Source organism: Macaca fascicularis, chromosome 5 (assembly GCF_037993035.2).
Source record: "Macaca fascicularis isolate 582-1 chromosome 5, T2T-MFA8v1.1".
In the NCBI taxonomy this organism is placed as follows: Eukaryota; Metazoa; Chordata; class Mammalia; order Primates; family Cercopithecidae; genus Macaca; species Macaca fascicularis.
Genome location: NC_088379.1, coordinates 80,488,836 through 80,511,284, shown reverse-complemented (window position 1 = coordinate 80,511,284; position 22,449 = coordinate 80,488,836). Strand labels below are relative to the sequence as shown.

At 36.1% G+C, this 22,449-nt stretch overlaps 1 protein-coding gene across 50 annotated transcripts in view; it reads left to right on the top strand.

Moving 5' to 3' along the window:
• FIP1L1 (factor interacting with PAPOLA and CPSF1) overlaps positions 1–22,449 on the top strand; it is a 73,501-nt gene that overhangs the window by 16,990 nt on the left and 34,062 nt on the right. For 18 of the 50 annotated variants that reach the window (XM_045393309.2, XM_015450470.3, XM_045393297.2 and 15 more), the window contains 2 exons: positions 8,200–8,309; positions 16,840–16,947. In XM_045393309.2, coding sequence (XP_045249244.1) covers positions 8,200–8,309; positions 16,840–16,947 — 218 coding nt within the window. The remainder of the gene's footprint in view (positions 1–8,199; positions 8,310–16,839; positions 16,948–22,449) is intronic. The other 32 variants (XM_005555288.4, XM_045393319.2, XM_045393314.2 and 29 more) reach the window with 3 other exon arrangements.

Here is a 22,449-nt window from a genome sequence, read left to right as displayed (position 1 = left end):
TTGTTTTCTTTAAAAAAAAAACGGTAAGGAAGTGGCATACTGTTTATCTCTATGATACTGGTAACACTGATACCATTGGTGTAATGCCCCGATAGCTCAAGATATCTTCAAAAATCTTAGACATTCTCTGAGAGGCTTTAAGAACTCAACAGAATGAGATAAAGCCATTGATTTTAAAAATTGGTACTTGAAAGGAGTAGGTTTATGTGAGAGACTTTGAGGTTGATACTACAACTTGTGTATCAAGTCTGGTTTCTGGCTTCTCCATTGCATGGTATGATCACAGACCCAGTCCAAAGAATAATACTATATTGTCATAGTTCTTTTATGGAAAACTGGTTGTGTACTCTTTTTTCTTTACCTTGATGGTTGATTATTGTATTGAATGACACTGAGATGAAGATTGGGAGTGGCTTTTAGATTGGGTTATATACTCAGGGAACTTTAGTGAACTGGAAAGAGACCTCTGCTCCCCTTTTGGGTTTGCAGCCCTGTCCACCAGAATACTGCCTTATGCAGTGTGTGTGCTGTGTCTGCAGATAAACCACTCTACTGTACACAGTTCTATATAGATAATTTTATTTTTAATTTACATTCTACTTTGCATATTTGGTTCTTTTGCAAATATTTTGAAAGTGTGTGGTGATGTCTGTTGTATTTTAAAGGGTCATCAGGTTTTTTTGGGTTATATTGTCTATAATGGCATTGAATATATTAAACTTAACTACAATGGGTAGAAAAGTTGTCTTAATGAACTAGTTCATTAGCAGCAGTGCATTTTATTTTATTTTTTAATAGAAACAAGAACTGCCATCATAAACTGTTAGCTTCTGTATACTTTATTTTTTGTAGTAGACTTTTAAAAAAAGAAAAAAAGAAACTCCTAGGGGTCAGTCTTATTGAAGGTAGCCATTATGAATGTGTATTTTATATACATACTGTGTACTGAAAAACTTACTTTGAAGTTTCTTTTGGTTATGTGAGAGGAGGTCAGAGTGTTCCATTCTGATTGGATTCTGAATGAAAGATTTGAATTTGATGGGTACAGTCTTCATGGTTTTCTTGCCTTGACAGTGTGTTTAAATACTAATATGTTTGGTAGAAATACTGATTTGGGAAGAGGGTGTGTATTAAGACTATGTGTGGCAAACATTTTTTCTTTATGTATATTGTGGTCTGTAAGAAATGTTGGAAATAGGGCCATAATGAGCAGGACATTGATTTTAAACTAGCCTGCAAACATTTGTGTGGCCAATAGGAAGCTGTTTGAAAGTTCCTGAGCAGTAGAATGAAGTGCAGATCTGGTTTTTAGAAAAGGAACTGGCAGCAGGATGGGCTGTAGAATGAAAGGGATATGAAATAGATAGGGTTATGTTGCCATACCATAGGAATGAAATGAACTAGGGCCTGAACTCACTTACGAGGGTGAATGGGCAAAGGAGTGGATTTAAGAATTAAAATTTATTTTCATATCTACTGCAAATAGAATTTTTTCATCCTTAAGTGTGAGACAACCCATCAGCCTCTTTAAGATAACTTTATTTACTTTTCATTAAATAATTTTCAAACCCAGTAACAAGTAGAATAGTACACATGAACCCTTAGGTGCTTATGCAGCTTCAACACTTAACGGTGTTTTGACATTCTTGAGGTAACAGCCTTTTATATACTTCAATATGATTAAAGTTTTACTAAAAAGCAAAATAAAGGAAAAAATTTAACAGGTGTAAAAATAAAGCCACTCATTTGGGTGCAAAAACAATTGTGTAATAATTTAATTAGAGTGAGGGGCAAGAGAGAAGTGACTAGTGGGAATAGATAATATGTATGCATGAGAAAACACTGACTACAACGATTTCTTAAAATATTTTTTATTCATTTGTGCACACACGCATAGCTCTTTCCCCCCCCGCCCCCAACTGTGAATCTATGAGCTTTGTCACCAGTTTTCTGAAATTTTACAGTTACGTGTCTTGGTCTGTTTTCATCCATTGTACCAAGCACTCAGTTACACCTTCTCGATTTGGAAGCACTTATGCTTCACTTGTGGAACACTTTCTCTTTTACTTTTTTCTCTGCTTTCTGTTCTATTCTAGATAAATATTGGATATCTTCTAATGGTCTTCTAAATTTTTTTTATTGTTTTTTTCGTCTTTTCCATTATCTGGGAGAATTTTTTATTCTTTTTTTTTTTTTTTTTTTTTTTTTGAGACAGAGTCTCGCTTAGTCGCCCAGGCTGGAGTGCAGTGGCGCGATCTCGGCTCACTGCAAGCTCCGCCTCCCGGGTTCACGCCATTCTCCTGCCTCAGCCTCCCGAGTAGCTGGGACTACAGGCGCCCGCCGCCTCGCCCGGCTAATCTTTTGCATTTTTAGTAGAGACGGGGTTTCACAGTGTTAGCCAGGATGGTCTCGATCTCCTGACCTTGTGATCCACCCGCCTCGGCCTCCCAAAGTGCTGGGATTACAGGCGTGAGCCACCGCGCCCGGCCGAATTTTTTATTCTTAAAATGTTTCCACTTAGTTTTCATTTCTGCTGTTAATTTCCAAGAAAAGTTTTCTTTATTATTTAGTTGTGGCATCTTATTGTTCATGCCTACAGTAATGCAATATCTTTTTCCCCCCTCTTTCAAAGGATATTAATGATAGGCTGTTTTGTTTCTGTTAGATTTTCTTTTCCTGCATAGTCTGTTTTCAACTTGATTATTTTAGTTAGTACTTTTAGCTTCTGACTTTGACTTTCCTGAGATGTTTGTTGATTGTTGGCCATACAGTTATGTAAGGGTGGACTGCTAAAATTGATTGGAAGCTCCGTGCATCTGAATAGAACTTGCTTGACTGCAGGCTTCACGGGAGGGCTGTTTTTTCACATTCCCTGCTGTAGTTTTAGGTGTTTTTCTTTTTGTGGTAATCAGATTTGTTTCAGATAAAATATTCCAGTATTCTATCTAGAGGGTATATACTTGGCTAATGCAAATGTTCTGGTAACTGGAGCTTCTAATTTCTGAATTTTTGAGGGTCCTGACATGATAATCATTGTCTTTGCTTTCTCATTGCTGACTTAGGATTCAGTTTTCTTTGGTCTGCTCAGTCAGTTACTATTTTTTAATCTAATTTCAAAGTTCTAAATTTTGTTGCCTTCTTAATTTTTTTCCTATGGGTTGAAACAAAATTGTGATAATTCATTTATGGTTGTCTATTTTTCCTTTTTTTGACTTTTAACATGTAGTAATGTTTTCATAAGTTCTTAAAATTTTTTTATAAATATAATTTAAAATGGCTACATAGTTTGTTATTTGGATACATCTTAGTTTACGTAACAAGGTTTTTTTTTTTTTTTAAGATATTGTTTGTAAAGTTAAACTTTTATAAATGAAGCTATGATAGGCAGCCAAAGGAAATTTCAAAAATAATTTTAAAACTTAGTACAGTGGTAGCATAATTTGGGTGAGTATTTAGCTTCTCAAGGTTGTAGACTTAAGTTTTGTTTGGATTTGTCAGTTCTGACGTAAATTTGTTTTCAGAAAATTAGTTACAATGTCTTATGGTCATTTCTTAAGATATTAGGTCATATGAAATCATCTCATTATGTTCTGGTTAGACAAATTTTGAGTCTGTAATCTTGAGTGTAACATCTGAAGACAAACAAATGGAAAATCAAGTTGATTAGAAAGGTTGCTAGAATAGTGAGGATTTTCAGAGTTGTTTAATAGAATGAGGATATTATGAAGAAATTAAGGAAAAAAGAAAAGCTGGGAAACACAGGCAATTTTTGTGTGTTTAAAAATCTGTGCCATTTTCCTAATATCTTCTCTTACCTCACCTCTCTCTTTCTGTTTTAATATCTCTTCCACATCTCTTCTCCAGTCCTTCCTGGTTCCTCCTTCCCAGTTTTTAACTGAGCATTGACTGTGCCAGGAAGTATCTTAGGCTTTGTGGGGAAGGGGAGGTCGCCATAATAGACATGGAGCCTATAGTCTGGACATTTATTGTGCTTAATGGGAAAATTTAGGTATTAATTAAATAATCATGCTAAAGATGATACAAACTACATGTTCTATGGAGTTTGAAGGAGTGACATTTAAGTTGATTCCCAAAGTCAGTCAAGTAACAAATATTTATTGAGTACTTATTGCGTGCCAGGTACCGTTTTAGGATGAGACATAATAATAAGGTGATGGAATTTTGTGTGTGTGTGTGTGTATATGTGTATATCTGTATTAATTTTTTTGATTTCTTATTTATATATCTCAGCATCACAGGGTTGAAAAGCACCTCAACAAATCCTGTTAGAATAATGAGCACTCATCTTGTGGATATAGATATCACCCTGAGTAGGATTTCATTGGCATAACTGTGTTTTATGATTTTTTTTTTTGTCTTGAGACAGAATTTTGCTCTTGTTGCCCATGCTGGAGTGCAATGGTGCGATCTTGGCTCACTGCAACCTCCACCTCCTGGGTTCAAGTGATTCTTCTGCCTCAGCCTCCCGAGTAGCTGGGATTACAGATGTATACCACCACATCTGGATGTTTTTGTATTTTTAGTAGAGATGGGGTTTCACCGTGTTGGGCAAGGCTGGTCTCGAACTCCTGACCTCAGGTGATCCACCTGCCTCGGCCTCCTGAAGTGCTGGGATTACAGGTGTGAGCCACTGCACCCTGCCATAACTGTATTTTAGATGTTAACTTTAAGTAGGCCTTTTAAAGGAATTATCTATACAAAATAATCATTGATATAACAGAACTTCAAAGGAAATAAAACATCGGCTTCTTATAATTAGAATTACATGGTGAGGAAAAGATTCAAAAACAAATGTTTCTATGTTGAGACAAAATGAACTACAATTTGAATCTTTTTTTTCCCAAGACAGAGTCTTGCTGTCACCCAAGCTAGATAAAGTGCAGTGGCGTGATCTTGACTCACTGCAACCTCTGCCTCCCGGGTTCAAGCAGTTCTCCTGCCTCAGCCTCCTGAGTAGCTGGATTACAGGTGCCTGCCACCACTCCCAGCTAATTTTTTTAGTTTTAGTAGAGACAGTTTCACCATGTTGGCCAGGCTAGTCTCAAACCCCTGACCTCATGATCTGCCCACCTCGGCCTCCCAGAGTGCTGCGATTACAGGCGTGAGCCACCATGCTCGGCCTACAGTTAGAATCGTATGCTTTCTTTTACAACCTCAAATGGATATTGCTCATAGAATTAAAAAATCATGCTTTCATAAACATTAAAGCCTGTCATAAAATTAGTGGCAATTAATAGCTTCTTTCTTAGTCTCTCTGTATAAATAACCAGTGAACCATTTATTTTCTCCCTGTCGTGCAAAGCCAGATGGTCAATGCAGTTGATTTCAGATTGAGCATTTTTTAAACTAAATTATTGAAGCATACACAGACTTAATACTTTCGGAGAATTATAGGAATATGAAAGGAAAATTTTGAAATCTGCAGTTTTTACCACCAGAGAGTTCTAAGACATTAAAGGGTGTTTTTCTTTTTAACCAATGAAAGAATATATGCCGAAAAAGATGAGATATTTTTGTTATGGAAGCAAGTGATTGTGCCTCAGACTGGAATCCTTTTGAATTCATATTTCTTTTCCCTGTGAAGAGAAACCAGGAAGAAAAAAATCCTGTGACACTAACGCATCATCCCAGGTGCTTCGAAAGGATTCCTTTTTGTATGGGAACTTGCAAGCAATCACACTATTGCCGTAATGAGATTCTTTTGGGTGGTTGAGTAACTTTCCTTCATTCTTCTTCTTCTGGTAGAATCTGTAAAGTTAGCTAGAGAGATCAGTGATCACCAGAGAGTGAGCTGTGTGGTAGAGCTTGAATCCAAGTGGTCCAAACACAGTTTTTATTCTTATCCTCCCTCAGGGGAAGGGTGCTTATGAATGGAGTGGCATGCATCTTCACTGAAGGCAGTGTGTCTGTGCTGTTTTCTTCTCATGCCCAAATTAGGTAGTCTCTATCTGTTGATAAAAAGGCTCGTAATAAAAATAAAAAATGCAAAAAGGAATTGTTGAAATCTCATTTCTCTGTCACACAAAAGTGAAGCGATAGCTTTCAGTGTAAACCAAACAATCTGTAAATAGTCTGGAATATCTGTGTGACTCTCTTTACAAATGACAAACCTCACAGTACTGCCAGCTGTGTTTTCTAGGAAGGTTACTGATCGCAGATTGGAATTTGGCATATATATTGTAAAGGTAAAGTTGACATATTGCGTGTTGATATGTATTAGATAATTTCTATGGTTTTTTTCCTTGAGCAGCTCAGTAGATGATGGTGCTATTTATTTATATGGGGAAGACTTGTAGAGGATCAGATTAGGGGAAATTAGTAGTTTTGTTTTGGCCATGGTAACTTTGAGATGTCCGTTAGACGTGAAAGAAGTTACACAGAAATTACTGGTGGTCAGGGGAGCAGTTGGGACAATAGTGTCAACTCTGAATATTCCTTGACATCCCCAGGCAGAACAATGCATTTCTTTTTGTGTTATTATAACATCTTTTATCTCTTAGATTTTTGTCATGATATTTATTATATTGCTCTGATTGTTGGTGTGTTTGTTTTTTCCTAAGGTCCAGGATCCTGTTGTGTTTCTCTCTATCAGCTTCTGGTACATAATAGATATTCAATAAATGATGAATGAATAATGTTTACATTCTCTCACCAGATCCTGTCAGTTTTACCTGTCAGGTATCTGTCAAGTCCATTTCTTTCTGTTCCCATTGCCTTAGTGCTGATTCTCATCATCTCATTAGAATCAGGGCATTTAAAAAAATTTTTTTTAAGTGGTAGAACTCATTTTCAAATAAACTAAATGTAAAATCCTCATTATATGAGGGTATCAATTAGGGATTGGTTTGGACACTATTAATAAGAGATCTGACTATAATGGCTTAAGTGTAAAAGAGTTTCTTTTTCTCACACAATGATTAGTTGGGAGGTAGATGATTTTGGAACTGAATTGGTAGTTCAGATATATCAGTCAAAATGTCTTAAGATTGTCTTGGCCTTTGCCTCATGGGAAAGGAGAGCGATGCTGAATTTAAGTGGAGCAGGGAATTTAAATAGAATTTAAATAGAACATAAAATATGCTGTGATACTATTTAAGTGTAAGGAAACTTGAATTTAGTTTGTTTAAATTGAATAGTTTGATGATAATTTTAAGATAAAAAGATGAGTATAAAAGCAGAAGAGCATAAAGAAGTCATTTCAGCAGTCTAGAGGAATGTGACTGGGCCACAATCAAAGTCTCTACTAAGAGCAGAAAGGATAGGCAAATCTTGGAGAAATTATGGAATAAGTAGATAACTGGTTTTGAAATTAATATTAAGAGGGAGAAGGCTGGGCGTGATGGCTCACACCTGTAATCCTAGCACGTTGGGAGGCAGAGGTGGGCAGATCACTTGAGGACAGGAGTTTGAGACCAGCCTGGCCAACATGGTGAAATCCTGTCTCTGCTAAAAATACAAAACTTAGCCAGGCATCGTGGTGCACACCTGTAATCCCAGCTACTTGGGAGGCTGAGGCAAGAGAATCACTTTAACCTGGGAGGTAGAGGCTTCAGTGAGCCGTGATTGCACCACTGTACTCCAGCCTGGGCAACAGAGTGAGGAGAGGTATTAAGACAAGTGATTGACTTCAAGCTTTTAAGCCTACTGAACTGGCAGGATGATGGTACTTTTAATGGTGATGGGAGAAATTGTATGGATGTACAGTAGCAGATTATTCACATTTGTGTTACAGGAAATCACAGTCTGAATAGAAAATGGTCAGAATGGGTAAAATGGTCACCTGTTGTTTTCTTAGAATAAGGGTGGTGAACACAGAATGGGAAAATTCTTCAAGGCCTTTCTTGAATTCAAAACATGAAGTCATAACCAAGTATCTGGGACCTATTTGTGGTGATCTGGGAGAATTTATGAAAGTGCCAAAGAATTACAGTTTATTCTGCTTCTAAGTGTTATTAATGTGAACTTTTTGATAGTTGGAACATTTTGATCCCATGCTCTGTTTGGTGCCTTTCACCTAATACTATTCTAAAATAGGCTATTTTTAATAAATATTCAGCAAAAAAACATTCTTAATGTTTAACTTCAAATTAAATGTTATAAACTTATTTTAACATGTAAAGTCCATTATGTTTGAGTTTTCTATTAAATTAAACAAGCTAATAACCTTTTTTTTTTAAGGTACAGCAGGGAAGAACTGGAAATTCAGAGAAAGAAACAGCCCTTCCATCTACAAAAGCTGAGTTTACTTCTCCTCCCTCTTTATTCAAGACTGGGCTCCCACCGAGCAGGTTAGTTGCGTAGTTGTAACTCAATTATTGTACGACATTGGTATCTTTACATTGTGTTTGTGTTATATTAAGTATAAAAGCTCTGAATGTTCTACCAAAAAACTGGAACATTCTACTTTGTTTTAGTACAAAATGAATTCTTCACAAGAAACTTCTTGATGTTTTTCCATCTAAAAAGCCTAGGTAAGCAAGAAGTGAAGTGTGGTATATAGTTATGTATATGTATAAAGAAACAATCTTACATTCAAGAGAGGTGGTAACAATAGTATTCGCTGTTTCCTGTGCTCACTATTCTTACATAAAGAATTATTGGACTTCTAAGTCTAGATCTATTGGCCTGAAGGTCTTTTGCTAATTTTAGTGAAAGAGGCTATTGAAATTTCAGCTTGGAAGATCTTTAAAATTGGAACCATTTTTTGTTGTGGTTTGGTTTGATACGATAATACCTCATATGTTCCAGAAGGTATCAGATGTAAGAGGCAAACATGCTAAAAAATGTCTTTTTTACTTAAATGTGACAAATGGTTACCCTATTATGCCATTACCAGGAAACTGGTAAAGGATAGTAGGCTAAGACTGGCGAAGTTTGAGGTTAGTAGTTTAATCTTGCACTAGATAAGATGACTAAAGTCTGGGCCTGAAACAAATTAATAACCCAAGTATTACTAGTTCTCAGCCAGATCACTTACCTTTTGTGTTACTTGTTTAAATTTATTTTATATAGTTTTCTGTTTTTGTTATTCTGCAGTTTTGTATTGTTATGAGAGCTATTTTAGAATAATCTAATGCAGGAAGAGACCTTACAGTGGCATCTAGTCTAGCTCTAAGATAAAGATTCTTGAAGCTTTCAGCCAAAATTAAATGTTATAAAGTAGTCCAGGATTTTTGTGAATTGTCATAGACATAATGAAATGTGATTATTTAAACTAAATATAATCTCAAAATGTTTGGTTAAAGAATTTATGATAGCTAAGCTTTTAATATGTAGTAATATGTAATATTTTAATATGTAGTATTCTTTTGGCTTGTACATTTTTTAAGAGGTTAATTTTCATTCATTGAGTTTATGATGTTCTGCAATATAGAGTGTTGGTAACAGCTTGGTCTCTGGAGTGTCAGATTTCTGGAGTTCAGATGCTGGCTCTGCAACTTACTAGCTGTGCTGTCATTGGGCAAATTCCCTGATCATCTTATGCCTTGATTTTTTAATCTGTAAAATGTAGTAATAGTACTTCCCTCACAGTGGAGTTATATACATTCAGCGGATTCATTTATGTAGTGTTTTAGAACAGTGCCTGGTACCTAGAAAGTACTCTAGATGTTTGCTATTATACTTAAACTGTTTAAAAATCAGTAACTTTTCTGTATTTTGCCTTTTTTTGTTGTTGTTATTGATTGGCTTTTCAAAATTTGGGCCAGACTGCATAGGGCTGTTTGCCATTATAAAGGCTTTGGCTTTTCCTATAAATTAAGTAAATGGGGACTCACTGGCAGATTTTGAGCAGAGCAATGAAATCTTACTTAGATGTTTAAAGTTTCGATTTAGTCGCTTTACTAAAAACAGACTATAGAGTTACTTAGGATGGGTGAAAACAGGGAGGCCAGTTAGGAGGTTGCAGCAATTATCTAGGCAAGAGGTAATAGTAACTTAGACCAAGATGATGGTGTGGAGATACTGAGAAGTCCGATACCAGATATATTTCAGAAGGTAAGCCTATAGCCTATCTTGATGGATTGGATGTAGATTGTAGAGGAAAAAGCAGTTAAGGGTGAATCCAAGGTTTTTGTTCTGATCAACTGAACCAGAATGATGGTTTTGTCATTTACAGAGGTGGAAAAGACCATAAGGAGGAGTGGTTATTGGAGGAAGAAGACCAAGAGTTCAGTGTAGAACATAATAAAAATGAGATGCCTATTGGACATGCAAGTGGGAAATTTGGGTAGGAAGTTGGCTGTATGGATCTGGAGTAGAAGGGAAGAGTATGGTTTGGAGATAATGAATTTAGGATAATCAGTGTTTACGTATTATTTAAATGAAACTACAAAATGGAATAAAGAGGTAAGTATTGATGGAGAAGTGGTAAGAGACAGCCTTGGGGCACTCCCTTGTATGTCAGGAAAATAAGCATTAACTAGTAAGAGGAGACCAATAAGGAGGAATGATGAATGAAGTAGGAAAAAAACCCACTGTATGTCTTGAAAACAATGTGTTTCAAGAAGGAGAAATATCAGCTGTCAAATATCAAATCCAATTGATTGGTAAAGAAAATAAAGACTAAGAATGACCATTGGATTTTATTCATGGTCTTTGGTGATCCTGACCAGGATCATTTTCATTTGTATAAAATGAAGTTAAAAGACTTTGTAATGGATTCAAGAAAGAGTGGGAGGAAAAGAATTAGAAAGAAAATATGGGCACTTTTTGGAAAACTATTTTCTTTCTTTGGGGGCCAGAGAAATGGGACAGTATCTGGAGGGAAATGTGGGATCAGGAGAAGTTTTTTTTCAAAACAAAAAAACCCAGCATATTGGCTGGCCACTGTGGCTCATGCCTGTAATCTGAGCACTTTGGGAGGCCGAGATGGGCAGATCTGTTGAGGTCAGGAGTTTGATACCAGCCCGGCCAATGTGGCGAAACACCATCTCTACTAAAAATATAAAAATACAAAAATTGCAACGCACACCTGTAGTTCAGGCTACTCAGGAGGCTGAGGCAGGAGAGTCACTTGAACCGAGGAGGTAGAGGTTGCAGTGAGCCAAGATCGCGCCACTGCACTCCAGTCTTGGCGACAGAGTGAGACACTGTCTAAAAAATAATAATACTTACAGCATTTTGTGTATTTATGGGAATGAGTTACTGCATGAGAAATTGATGATGTAAGACAGGGAAGTTGTAGAGCAATGTCATTTAATAAAGCCAAAGGAATGAGATGTAATACGCAAGTGGAGGAGTTGCCCTTAAGTAGAAGCATGGACTATTCATTCGTAAGAACAGGAGGGAAGGCAGGATACAGAGCACCAGTGCAGATGGGTAGGTGGATAATGGAGTGGGAATAATTGAAAGTTCTCTTCTGTTTGCTTTCATTTTTCGCAGCAAAATAATATGCAAACTTATCTGGTGAGAGTGAGGCTGTTGGAAATAAGAGACCATTGGAAGGTAGCATTGAGTGAGAAGAAAAGAGGTCTGAAATAGGTTTTTGGAGCTCTGTGAATAAACTAGGTGAAGGGAGTAGCTGGGCAGCTGGAGTGAAGTGTGGGGTCAAGAGAAGCCTTTTTTTCAAGATGAGAGAATTACAGTATTTTTATATGCTGATGGGAATGAGTGACACAGAGAAACTGTACAGTACTACTTCCTTATCTGGGTTTCGCTTTCCTTGGTTTCAATTACCTGTAGTATGTTACAATAAGATATTTTGAGAGAGACCACATTCATATAACTTTTATTATAGTAGATTGTTTTTAGATTGGTGCAAAAGTAATTGCGGTTTGGGACCGTGAAATTTAAATCATAACTAGGCTCAAACACATCTTTATTAATCAGAATAGGAACTATTACAATCATATTTTTTGCCAATGAGAAATAAGTTTCTTTATTCCTGTAGTGTAAAAATCCGTGCTTTGGGATTTGACAAAACTCTTGGAAAGCATTTTCTGTATCCCACTGATTGTGAAAGCGTTTTCCCTGCAAAAAGATGCTGTTGAGATGCTTGAAGAAGTGGTAGTTGGTTGGCAGGAGGTCAGATGAATATGGTGGATGAGGCAAAACTTTGTTGTCCAATTCATTCAACTTTTGAAGCATTGGTTGTGCAACATGTGGTTGGGCATTGTTGTGGAGGAGAATTGGGCTCTTTCTATTGACCAATGCCAGCTGCAGGCATTGCAGTTTTTGGTGCATCTCATCGATTTGCTGAGCATACTTCTTAGATGAAGTGGTTGTGCCGGTATTCAGAAAGCTGTAGTGGATTAGACTGTCAGCAGACCACCAAACAGTGACCATGATTCTTTTCTGGTGCAAGTTTGGCTTTGGGAAGTGCTTTGGAGCTGCTTCTCTGTCTAGCCACTGAACTGGTCATCTCCAGTCATTGTATAAAATCCACTTTTCATTGCATATCACAATCCGATAGAGAAATGGTTCATCGTTGTTGCGTAGAGTAAGACAACACTTCATGAGGATGATTTTTTTGATTTTCGGTTAGCTTATGAGGCACCCACTTACTGAGCTTTTTAACCTTTCTGATTTGCTTAAAATGCCAAAGGACCACAGAATGGTTGTTGAGTTCTTCGACAGCTTCTTGTGTAGTTGTAAGAGGATCAGCTTCGATGATTGTTCTCAGTTGATTGTTGTCAACTTCCAATGGCCAGCCAAGGTTCTCGTCTCCTTTGTAAAACTTGTGGAACTACCACTGCACTGTATGTTCATTAGCAATTCCTGGGCCAAGTGTGTTGTTGATGTTGTGAGTTGTCTCCGCTGCTTTATGACCCATTTTGAACTTGAATAAGAAAGTTACTCGAATTTGCTTTTTGTCTAACATCATTTCCATAGTCTAAACGTAAAATAAACAGCAAGTAATAAGTCATTAGCAGAAAAATAAATAAATAAATAAAGCGAGAAATGCCCATTAAAATGATGTGTAACATAGCCACTTATTTAAGAATGTATTCCAGTACCAAACTGCAGATCCCAACAGTTCAAAAACCGCAATTACTTTTTCACTCACCTAATATAATTGTTCTCTTTTATTATTCTTGTTAATTTCTTACTGTGTTTAATTATAAATTAATTTTATAGGCATGTATTTATAGAAAAAACATTGTACATATTGAGTTCAGTACCATCTTCAGTTTCAGGTATCCACTGGAGGTCTTAGGATATATCCTCCACTGAGCGTCTTAGAATATATCCCCCAAGAATAAGGGGGGGACTGCTGTATATTTTCAACTTTTCTCGAGATTAATGGCCATGGGTTTAAAATAAGACAAGCCAGCTGCTTTTTGGATGTTTCTGTTACTCTTTTCAGGTATATGAGTGTTCATGCAGATTAGCTAGAGTTGGATTTAACAGAAGTTATGTATCAGACAATTATAAAAAAGGAATAAAGGAGACAGGTACATGAGCGTTTACTTGAGAGAGTTACTGTAATGATGGGCCATTGGCTAAGAAGAGATGGAGGGCAAATATAGGTAAGGGAAAGCTGAAAGGAGGTAAAGAAAGGATGGAAAAATTAGCAGGGCTTTCACTAGTAAACCAAAAATGAATAATTACCACTGCTACCTATAGAAGTTACCTACGTTGTCCATACTGTCACTTTTGTACGTAAAGGCCAGTAGCCACAACTCATTAGGGAAGTTTGTTTTCTGGACTCCATTTGATAAAAAGGATACTTTTCAGTCATTGTGAAATATTTCCCATAACAATATTTGTTTTTGTTTTATTCATTATATTTATGGAGATTGGATAGACATCTTTGAAAGTAAAATTGTATTGACTTTAGGGAGAAAACAGTAAATGTTATTCATTAAGACATAATACAGGGCGCACAGTAGATGTTTAAGACTAACAAGCTGTACTAGTGACCTAAGCACTGTATTTCCATTGTTGAAAATCTTAGATTGCCTTATTAGTGTATAGATGAGTATTGATATGCTTGCACAGAACTTTTAAAAATATTTTTTCATGCTTTATCAATAGAAATGCTGGGTTTCCAACTTTTTGTACTACCCAGCAAATTGGCATTAAGTAAAATTTTATATTTAATATATCGGAATACTTTGCTTAATCTTTAGAAGTTTTCATCTTTTTGTGAAATAAATACAGAAAAGTGGCATATCAGAAATGTACATCTTGGTTAAATTTTTATAAACTAAACATACTTTTGTAAATCAGGATGTAGACTGATACGTTTTCATTACCCCCAAAAGTCCCCATTATGCCTCCTTCATTTGTTGTTGTCATTTAAAAAAAAGTTTTATTTTGACAAAAATTTAAACTTAACAAAGAATTGCAAAAAAAGTACAAATAACTTCCATATACTGTTATCCAGATTTTCCAGTTAATAACATTTTGTCATATTTGCATCATAATTTCTCAAAAACATTGTTCTTACTGAGCCATTTGAATGTTAATTGTAGGCATCATGCCCCTTTACTCTTAAGTACTTAAGCATGTATTTCCTGAGAACCAGGACATTCTGTTAGATAATCATATGGCACAGTTTTCAAAGGCAGAAAATCTAATAGTGAATCAGTACTTTCATCTAATTGCAGGCTATAAATTTTGCAAGTTATCCCAATATGCTTTATGGCAATCTTTCTTCCTGGATTTAGGACTTAATCCAGTTTCTCGCATTAAATTTAACTATTTTATCATTTTGTTGTTCTTAAATCTGGATCAGCTTCTTAGCTTTTCTTTGTATTTCTTAACACTGAATTTTAGAAGAGTACAATCTAGTTGTTGAGTAGATTGTTCTTGGGTTTGCCTGATATTTTCTCATGATTAGATTCAGGTTTTGCTTTTTGGGCAGGAATACTATGTAAGTGATGATGTACTCTTCTCAGTGTATTGGCTTGGAGATACATGATGTCGGTTTGTCATGTTATTTTATTAGTAATGATAATTCTAATGACTTCGTTGTGGTGGTGTCCTTTGGGTTTCTGCACTGCAAAGTTACTATTTTTTCCTTTGTATTTAATAAGTAATTTATGGAAAGACTAAACTTGTTCCTCTTCAAACTTTTTAGGGATTTTAGCTCCAGTGATAATATTTTCTTTAGTCAGTTATTACTGTAATGGCTGCAAAATAGTGATTATGTAACTCTTATTTCTCTTAACATTTATTAGTTGGCATTCTACTTTAAAAATGAGCTTTCCCACTCCACCACTTATCACTTAGACTCATAAATTCTTATTTTATGTGTGAGAAAGTATGTATGTGTGGCTTACAAATATAGCTTATTTGTATACATGATGTTTAAACCATATGTATGATTTATATATACTGAAATTCATTTTGATGTTCAAATTGTTCCTCTTCAAAGTTGCTCCGTGACCTTTTGATACGTCTCCACCGTTTTTTTTTTTTTTTTAAGGTTGTTTTTATAGTTTGGCATTACCAGGATGTTCCAGGCTTATCTTGTAGTTTCCCTGTTTCTTCCTTAGAAGCAGCCATTTTCAAAGGCACTCTGATTCCTTTTAGTGGGGAATGGTAATTAAAAAACAAGTTCAGGGTGCTAGCTGTGCCCATTATACTAGGGCACCCTTATTTCCAGGCCTTTTCAGCACTCAGAGCTAGGAAAGAATTAGCATTTTCAAGATGAAATGGCCATGTGTGTTTTTTAAAATACATTTTAGTCATGAAACCATCATGTTTCTTTTACTTCCATTTGAACATCACAGGATTCTTATTCCTGTTTCCCTTTCCCTATTCCATGTTGCATCTCCTTTCCCCTCCCCCCCCCCAAAGAACCTGGCTCCCAGAATCTTGAAATACACATATAACAGATTCAGAACTTTTACTGTTATAAGAAAACCTATTCAGTAGAGTTTAGGATTTGTTTACAGTTTTTTCTTTGTCTCTTTTTAAGCTAAGGGTATATAGTTCGAATATTGGGTTCAGAAGTTTCCTACAGAGTTGTTTTATTAATAATTTAAAATATATAATTTGGTTCACTGTATCTGTTTGTATGCAGTTTTAGCATTTGTTTTTCCTTCCACATTCACTGATTTATTTTTTGCATACGTTAAAACATCTGACAGTTCCAAAGGCAAGAGTATCCAAAGATATATAGAAACTTGTCACACCTTTCTCTGTTTCTTTTATTCCTGTCAGAACAGATTTCATTTAGTTTCTGGTTTATTTTTCCTGTTTCTTTTTACATAAACAAGCAGATGCATAAACATGTATATCTGTCCTTTTGCTTTGAAAGAGCATCTTATTAGTTCTGTAAAGTATTGGCAGTAGTGCACATATCTGAACTTTTTATGAAGTATGTCAACAGGGATAAAATTAGCTTTTTTGGGAACTTTGAAAGAGTTATTTTGAAATGGATTTTTTATAAAAATAGTGCAGGTTTTTATGAAACACGTCAGAGTGTTGCTGTTAACTGGTCGCACTAACAATACTTATATTCATTGTTGAAGAATATAGGGAAAGAAATACCAAAATTTTGAATAAGATTTTGTAAAACTGCAAAAATTAATGTTAAGAATTCATAGAGGCACAGAAATGTATTTTTTAAATAATGTATTGTAACCTGATGTAAATCCTTAGTTCTTTTCTCATTTCTACATTGACATCATACTATGTTGAAGAATATTTCTAAAAATATTCTAGAGTTAATAAAGTGTTGATAGCACATCTATATTTAAATACTTAGTACCACAGCAAGTAGTTTATATGACTTGAGAATGATATTGTAGGAACATACTAAAAGACTTTAGAAAAAGCATGTCAAGAAAAAAAAAAAAAAAACAGAACAAGGGGGGTCAGAGACAACAATATGTAAGAAAAAACATAGAAAATTTATCTCACCAGAAACAGCACCTCTTCTCAGTCTCAGACAAGTACTGCCTCCAGAAAAGCCAATTCAAGCGTTGGGAAGTGGCAGGATCGATATGGGAGGGCCGAATCACCTGATCTAAGGTAAGGCTATTTTTAAACATTGGATACTCCCTGATGTGTAGATCATCAATGTTGTTTTGCCTTAATAGTAAGATAATAAATTTTGACTGTACCATATTTTTACCCTCCAAATTACGCTTTTTCAGGGTACAGTTGTAGGTTTTTTAGTTATCTTATAAATCAAGACCCAGCACTTGTCTTGCCACCCATCTTTCTGGCCGTTTATAATATTTAATGAATTACATTGAACCATGCTAATGGATGCTCAGTAATTTTTTTTTCCTCCTCCTTGCTGCAGGTTAATTCTTTCTCACACCACATCCCATTTTTAAAAAATTCCCAGGTGCTTTTCACTACTTACCGAATAAAACCTAACATTCTGAGCCAGTATTTACATTCGGACCCGTAAAATTTGACTCTACTGAATCTTTCCAATCTATACCCTACTATAGTGCAAAAACCTGTGATATCATTAAGTGGACATAGTAGCTGCCCTGGAATATGCTATTTCCTTTATTGTTGTTACGCTTTTGTTAATGATCTACCCTCCATTGAATTTTGGTTTGTGTTCTGAATCTTAAATTTACAAAGCATACAACCTTGAATGGATATTATAATTTCTCCGAGCCTGAAAATTGAAATAATAACTTCATCTTTAAGGGATGCAATGAGAAGCAACTATGTTCCAATATGAAAGTACATTACCTACAGTGATCAATCTGAGAGATTGCTTTCATAACCTGACTTCAAAATGCAGACCAGAATACTTCCCTAATTTATCATTTGAGGTTTTAAATAATTATGGTATACAAGGGGTAATTTTGTTTTTGTTTTGCTTTTGTTAGAGAATTTTAAGCAATTTACCTGGTTAGCTCAATGCTATATAAATATATTTACAATTGTTTTAATTTAAAAACTTAAAAAATACAAATGTAAATTGTGATCAGATACCTTTGATCATAGCACCTAAAAGAAAAGGGAGGAAACACTACCAAAATTTGATTTTCTTACGTTTCGTTTTCTATACAGTCCTAATTATATATTCCACATGAGTTGTAAGTATTTCCTATTAGGAAAGAAGCTTAGTCATTCTTAAAAGTGGATATACATCTCAAAGTAAGAATATCTACATTGTAAGTCTAGTAACTAATGTAGATAAAAATATATTACCTGCATTCTTAGAATAGTGTCAGTTGCATTTGTTGCTTTAGTAGGTTAAGGAAAATTTTCATCTTATTATTTTGAAAGTACTCGTTGATTTTTTTATCTATGTATTATGTAATATTGATTTGTCTTTGAACACTAAAAATCTACTTGAAAAACCAATAGAAATTTCAAGAGTTATTTTAAATAAAGGTTAGATCTGACAAGTGTAGAATGAAGTGTATGAGTCTTTTCACATTCAACATCTCCGTGGAACCTAAAAGTTCATAATCGTACTAATACAATTTCTGTATAAAAACTAACTCGATTATTGCATAGAGAAACACTTGGATTTATATTTAACCTGGCAGTGTGCACGGCCTATTTACTGAACCTAAAAGGGCCAGACAACAAGATCTTATAAACTTATCATGCTATTGATAAAGAAATTTAAACTTACAACTGTTTTATTGCATAAGTATTGGACTTGGATTTTAGGTTTCGTTTTGTCAGTAACTACCTGTGTGAATTAAGGAAAGTTTCCTAACATGCCTATGCCTCCATTAAATTGTAACATAGTAGAGTTATACGGTGTAATTTGGAAAGCCTCTTCAAACCTGAAATTCTTTATTTTTTGACTAGTCCCTGGTTTACAAGGGAAACTAGTCCTTGGTTTACAATGGAAAAAGAGATTTGAGAAATTAGAGAATTTGCCCAAATTCACAGCTAGTTAAGAGGCAAAACCAGAACTAGAATACCTGCTTTTCTGGCTTGTAGTACCGATAGTTCAGGCAAGTCCACTTTCATAGACAAAGGCATAGAAATACTTAAAATAGGCCAGGCATGGTGACTCACACATGTAATTCCAGCACTTTGGGAGACCGAGGCAGGTGGATCACTTGAGGTCAGGAGTTCAAGACCAGCCTGTCCAACATGGTGAAACCCTGTCTCTACTAAAAATACAAAAATTAGCCAGACGTGGTGGTGGGCACCTGTAATCCCAGATACTCAGGAGGTTGAGGCGGGATAATCACTTGAACCCCAGAGGTGGAGGTTGCGTGAGCCGAGATCACAACCCTGCACACCAGCCTGGATGACAGAGTGAGACCCTGTCTCAAAAAAGAAAAAAAACAAGTACTTAAAATATGTTATTTTCAATGTAATTTTAAACTTTTTTTTGGTTTCTTTGGCTTTGTTGTTTTAACATCTGAAATTCCTTTTATATCAGCTATTTGACTTAGAATGTTTTATTTTAAATTGTTTTACTTTAGATATAATACTTTATTTTTGGACATCAGATGGCTAATTTATAGCGAAAATATCGGTTCCCATATCTGAAAGAGATACATCTCAGTGCTTTATCTTTAGCAACTCCATCTATACCTACTTCTCTCTAAAAAAGATGCTTTGGAAACAAAAAAAACTCCTCACTTTGACTTCGTAATTAGTCTCAAGGAATATATGTGGAAGGAAATTTGAGGCTGTATTTTCATTATGTGTTTTGTGCTTTAGAAAATTCCAAAAATAGGCTGGGTGTGGTGGCTTATGCCTGTAATCCCAGCACTTTGGGAGGCCAAGGCAGACGGATCACCTGAGGTCGGGAGTTGGAGACCAGCCTGACCAACATGGAGAAACCTCGTCTCTACTAAAAATACAAAAATTAGCTGGGCCTGGTGGCACTTGCCTGTAATCCCAGCTACTCGAGAGGCTGAGGCAGGAGAATCACTTGAACCTGGGAGGCAGAGGTTGCAGTGAGCTGAGACTGCGCCATTGCACTCCAGCCTGGGCAACAAGAGTGAAACTCTGTCTCTAAAAGAAAAAAGAAAATTCCAAAAACAGATAACCTGGATAAAAGCTACTTTTTCTGTTTTTAAACACACACACACACACGCACGCACACACACGCGCGTGCTCTCTCTCTTTCTCTCTCTCTCTCCCCCCCCCCCCGCTCTCCCCCTCCCTCCCCCTCTCTCTGTACCCCCCTCTCTCTCTTTCTCAGCAGGCTACTTTTCCTCTTAAAATACACACACACATTCTCTCACTCTCACTCTCTGGTAGTGTAAGAAAAACTAGATTCCAGCTCTTGTAGTTAATGTAACTGACAAGTGTAGAGTTTGAGGCATTGCTTAAATGTTTGTAAAGAGCAAGTAAATAATGATTAAGATCTTTTTCGTAAGTTATTATGTTTGGGCTGGGCGCTGTGGCTCATTGCCTGTAATCTTGGCACTTTGGGAGGCTGAGGTGGGTGGATCACTTGAGCTCAGGAGTTTGAGAGCAGCATAGGCAACATGGCAAAACCCCGACTCTACCAAAAATACAAAAATTAGTTGGGCATGGTGGTGTGCACCTGTGGACCCAGCTACTTGGGAGTATAAGGTGGGAGGATTACTGGACAGGTGAGGCTGCAGTGAGCTGTGATCGTGCCACTGCATTCCAACCTGGGTGACGGAGCAAGACCTGGTCTCTAAATAAAAAAATATATAAATAACAGTTACTGTATTTTAAGTTGTGGCCTTATCATATGCTAGCGACTATTAATTTGCATAATATGGTGTTTTTCCAACTTTAACAGTATTCTTCAAGCCAAATCTATAAGTGTTTTTCAAACTATAACAGTATTCTTCAAGCTATATCTGTCTGTATTAACAATGGCATTTTATTGGTATAAGTTTGCTTTATAAATTCAAATTTTAACTCTTGTAAAACTAATTAGAAGAATGAAGCAGTTTTAGTGAGTGTAGGAAATTGAAACTGGTAGTATGGATAATTGCTGTAAACATATCCTAATGCACAGTTTGTTTTTTTATTTTGTTTCTATTTTTTGTTACCAAGTTCTGTTCCTCTTAATTTTCAAGTGATAGTTTATTTTTCTTAAGCTTATGTTCCTATATTAGAATGCTTTTTAACTGATTCATACTCTTGAATGAATAGTAAAAATTGCTTTTCAACGTTAAATCACAAATACAAAATGCACGTATTTCTTATATTAAACACAATACTTATAATAAAACTGAATGTTAAATGAACATTGTATCTAAGAATGACCTCTTCCTCTGACTATCTCCTTTTATGTCTTGATGAGACACTGTACTGAAAAGATGTGCCTGTACCTCGGGGCATTTGATCAAGTGCTCTGAATGCATGTTGCTATAGTGTGTAGTTTGTAAGATTTTATGTTATTGGACGTATGAAGGCCTTTGTGGTTGTTAGTTTGTTTTTTTAAGTTTCTTGTAGAGCTGTGTCTTTTCCTATCATTGATACATTTAAAAGCATGAAATTAAGCATAAATATGGAAGATAGAGCTTTATTCCAAGCTCTATGCAAAAGTGAGTAAACTTGTTTGCACTTTTAAACACATTCGTGTCCTCCAGTGAGTAAAATTTGGGCTTATTTCACCTTTAAACATTCAAGGTTTTTTGTTGTTTTAAATAGGGCTTAAAAATTGACATTTTAAAAATTCAGACCCCAGGAAATTAGTATGCTAAGCACTGTTGAAGAAGAAGGGAAGGGGTTTGAAGTTGGTTATGCTAAGCCTGAATCCTGGTGCTGCCACTTTATAATGCAAAAGAGCCTCTTTCCACATATATGAAAATGAAACTAATTGGACGTGTACTTTACTTTATTTTTTCAAGACAGAGTCTCACTCTGTTTCCCAGGTTGAGTGTAGCGGTGGGATCGTGGCTCCCTGCAAACTCGAACTACCAGGCTCAAGCAGTCCTCCCACCTCAGCCTCCCGAGTAGCTGGGACTACAGGCATGCACACCATGCTCGGCTAATTTTTTATTTTTTGTAGAGATGAGGTCTCACTATGTTGCTCAGACTGATCTCTCCTGAACTGAAGTGATTCTTCTGCCTCGGCCTCCCAAACCCCCAGATCCCCAAATCACACCTGAGATTACAGGTGTGAGCCACTATGCCGGCCCATATACCTTAAATGTGATGTACTTGTAAGGATTAAATCAGTTCTAAGCTGTGAAAGCACCTATTTCAGGGCTTGAAAGATAAATCGGCCTGGCGTGATGGCTCATGCCCATAATCCCAGCACTTTGGGAGGCTGAGGCAGGCGGATCACCTGAGGTCAGGAGTTCAAGACCAGCCTGACCAACATGGAGAAACTCCGTCTCTACTAAAAAAAAATTAAAAAAATAGCTGGGCATGGTGGCATGTGCCTGTAATCCCAGCTACTCGGGAGGCTGAGGTAGGAGAATCACTTGAACCCAGGAGGAGGAGGTTGCGGTGAGCCGAGATCGTGCCATTGCACTCCAAGCTGGACAACAATAGTGAAACTCCATCTCAAAAAAAAAAAAAGAAAAGATAAATCAGACACTCAGTGAGTGTCAGATCTCCTCTTTTATCAAGGGCTTTATCAGTCTCTTTAAA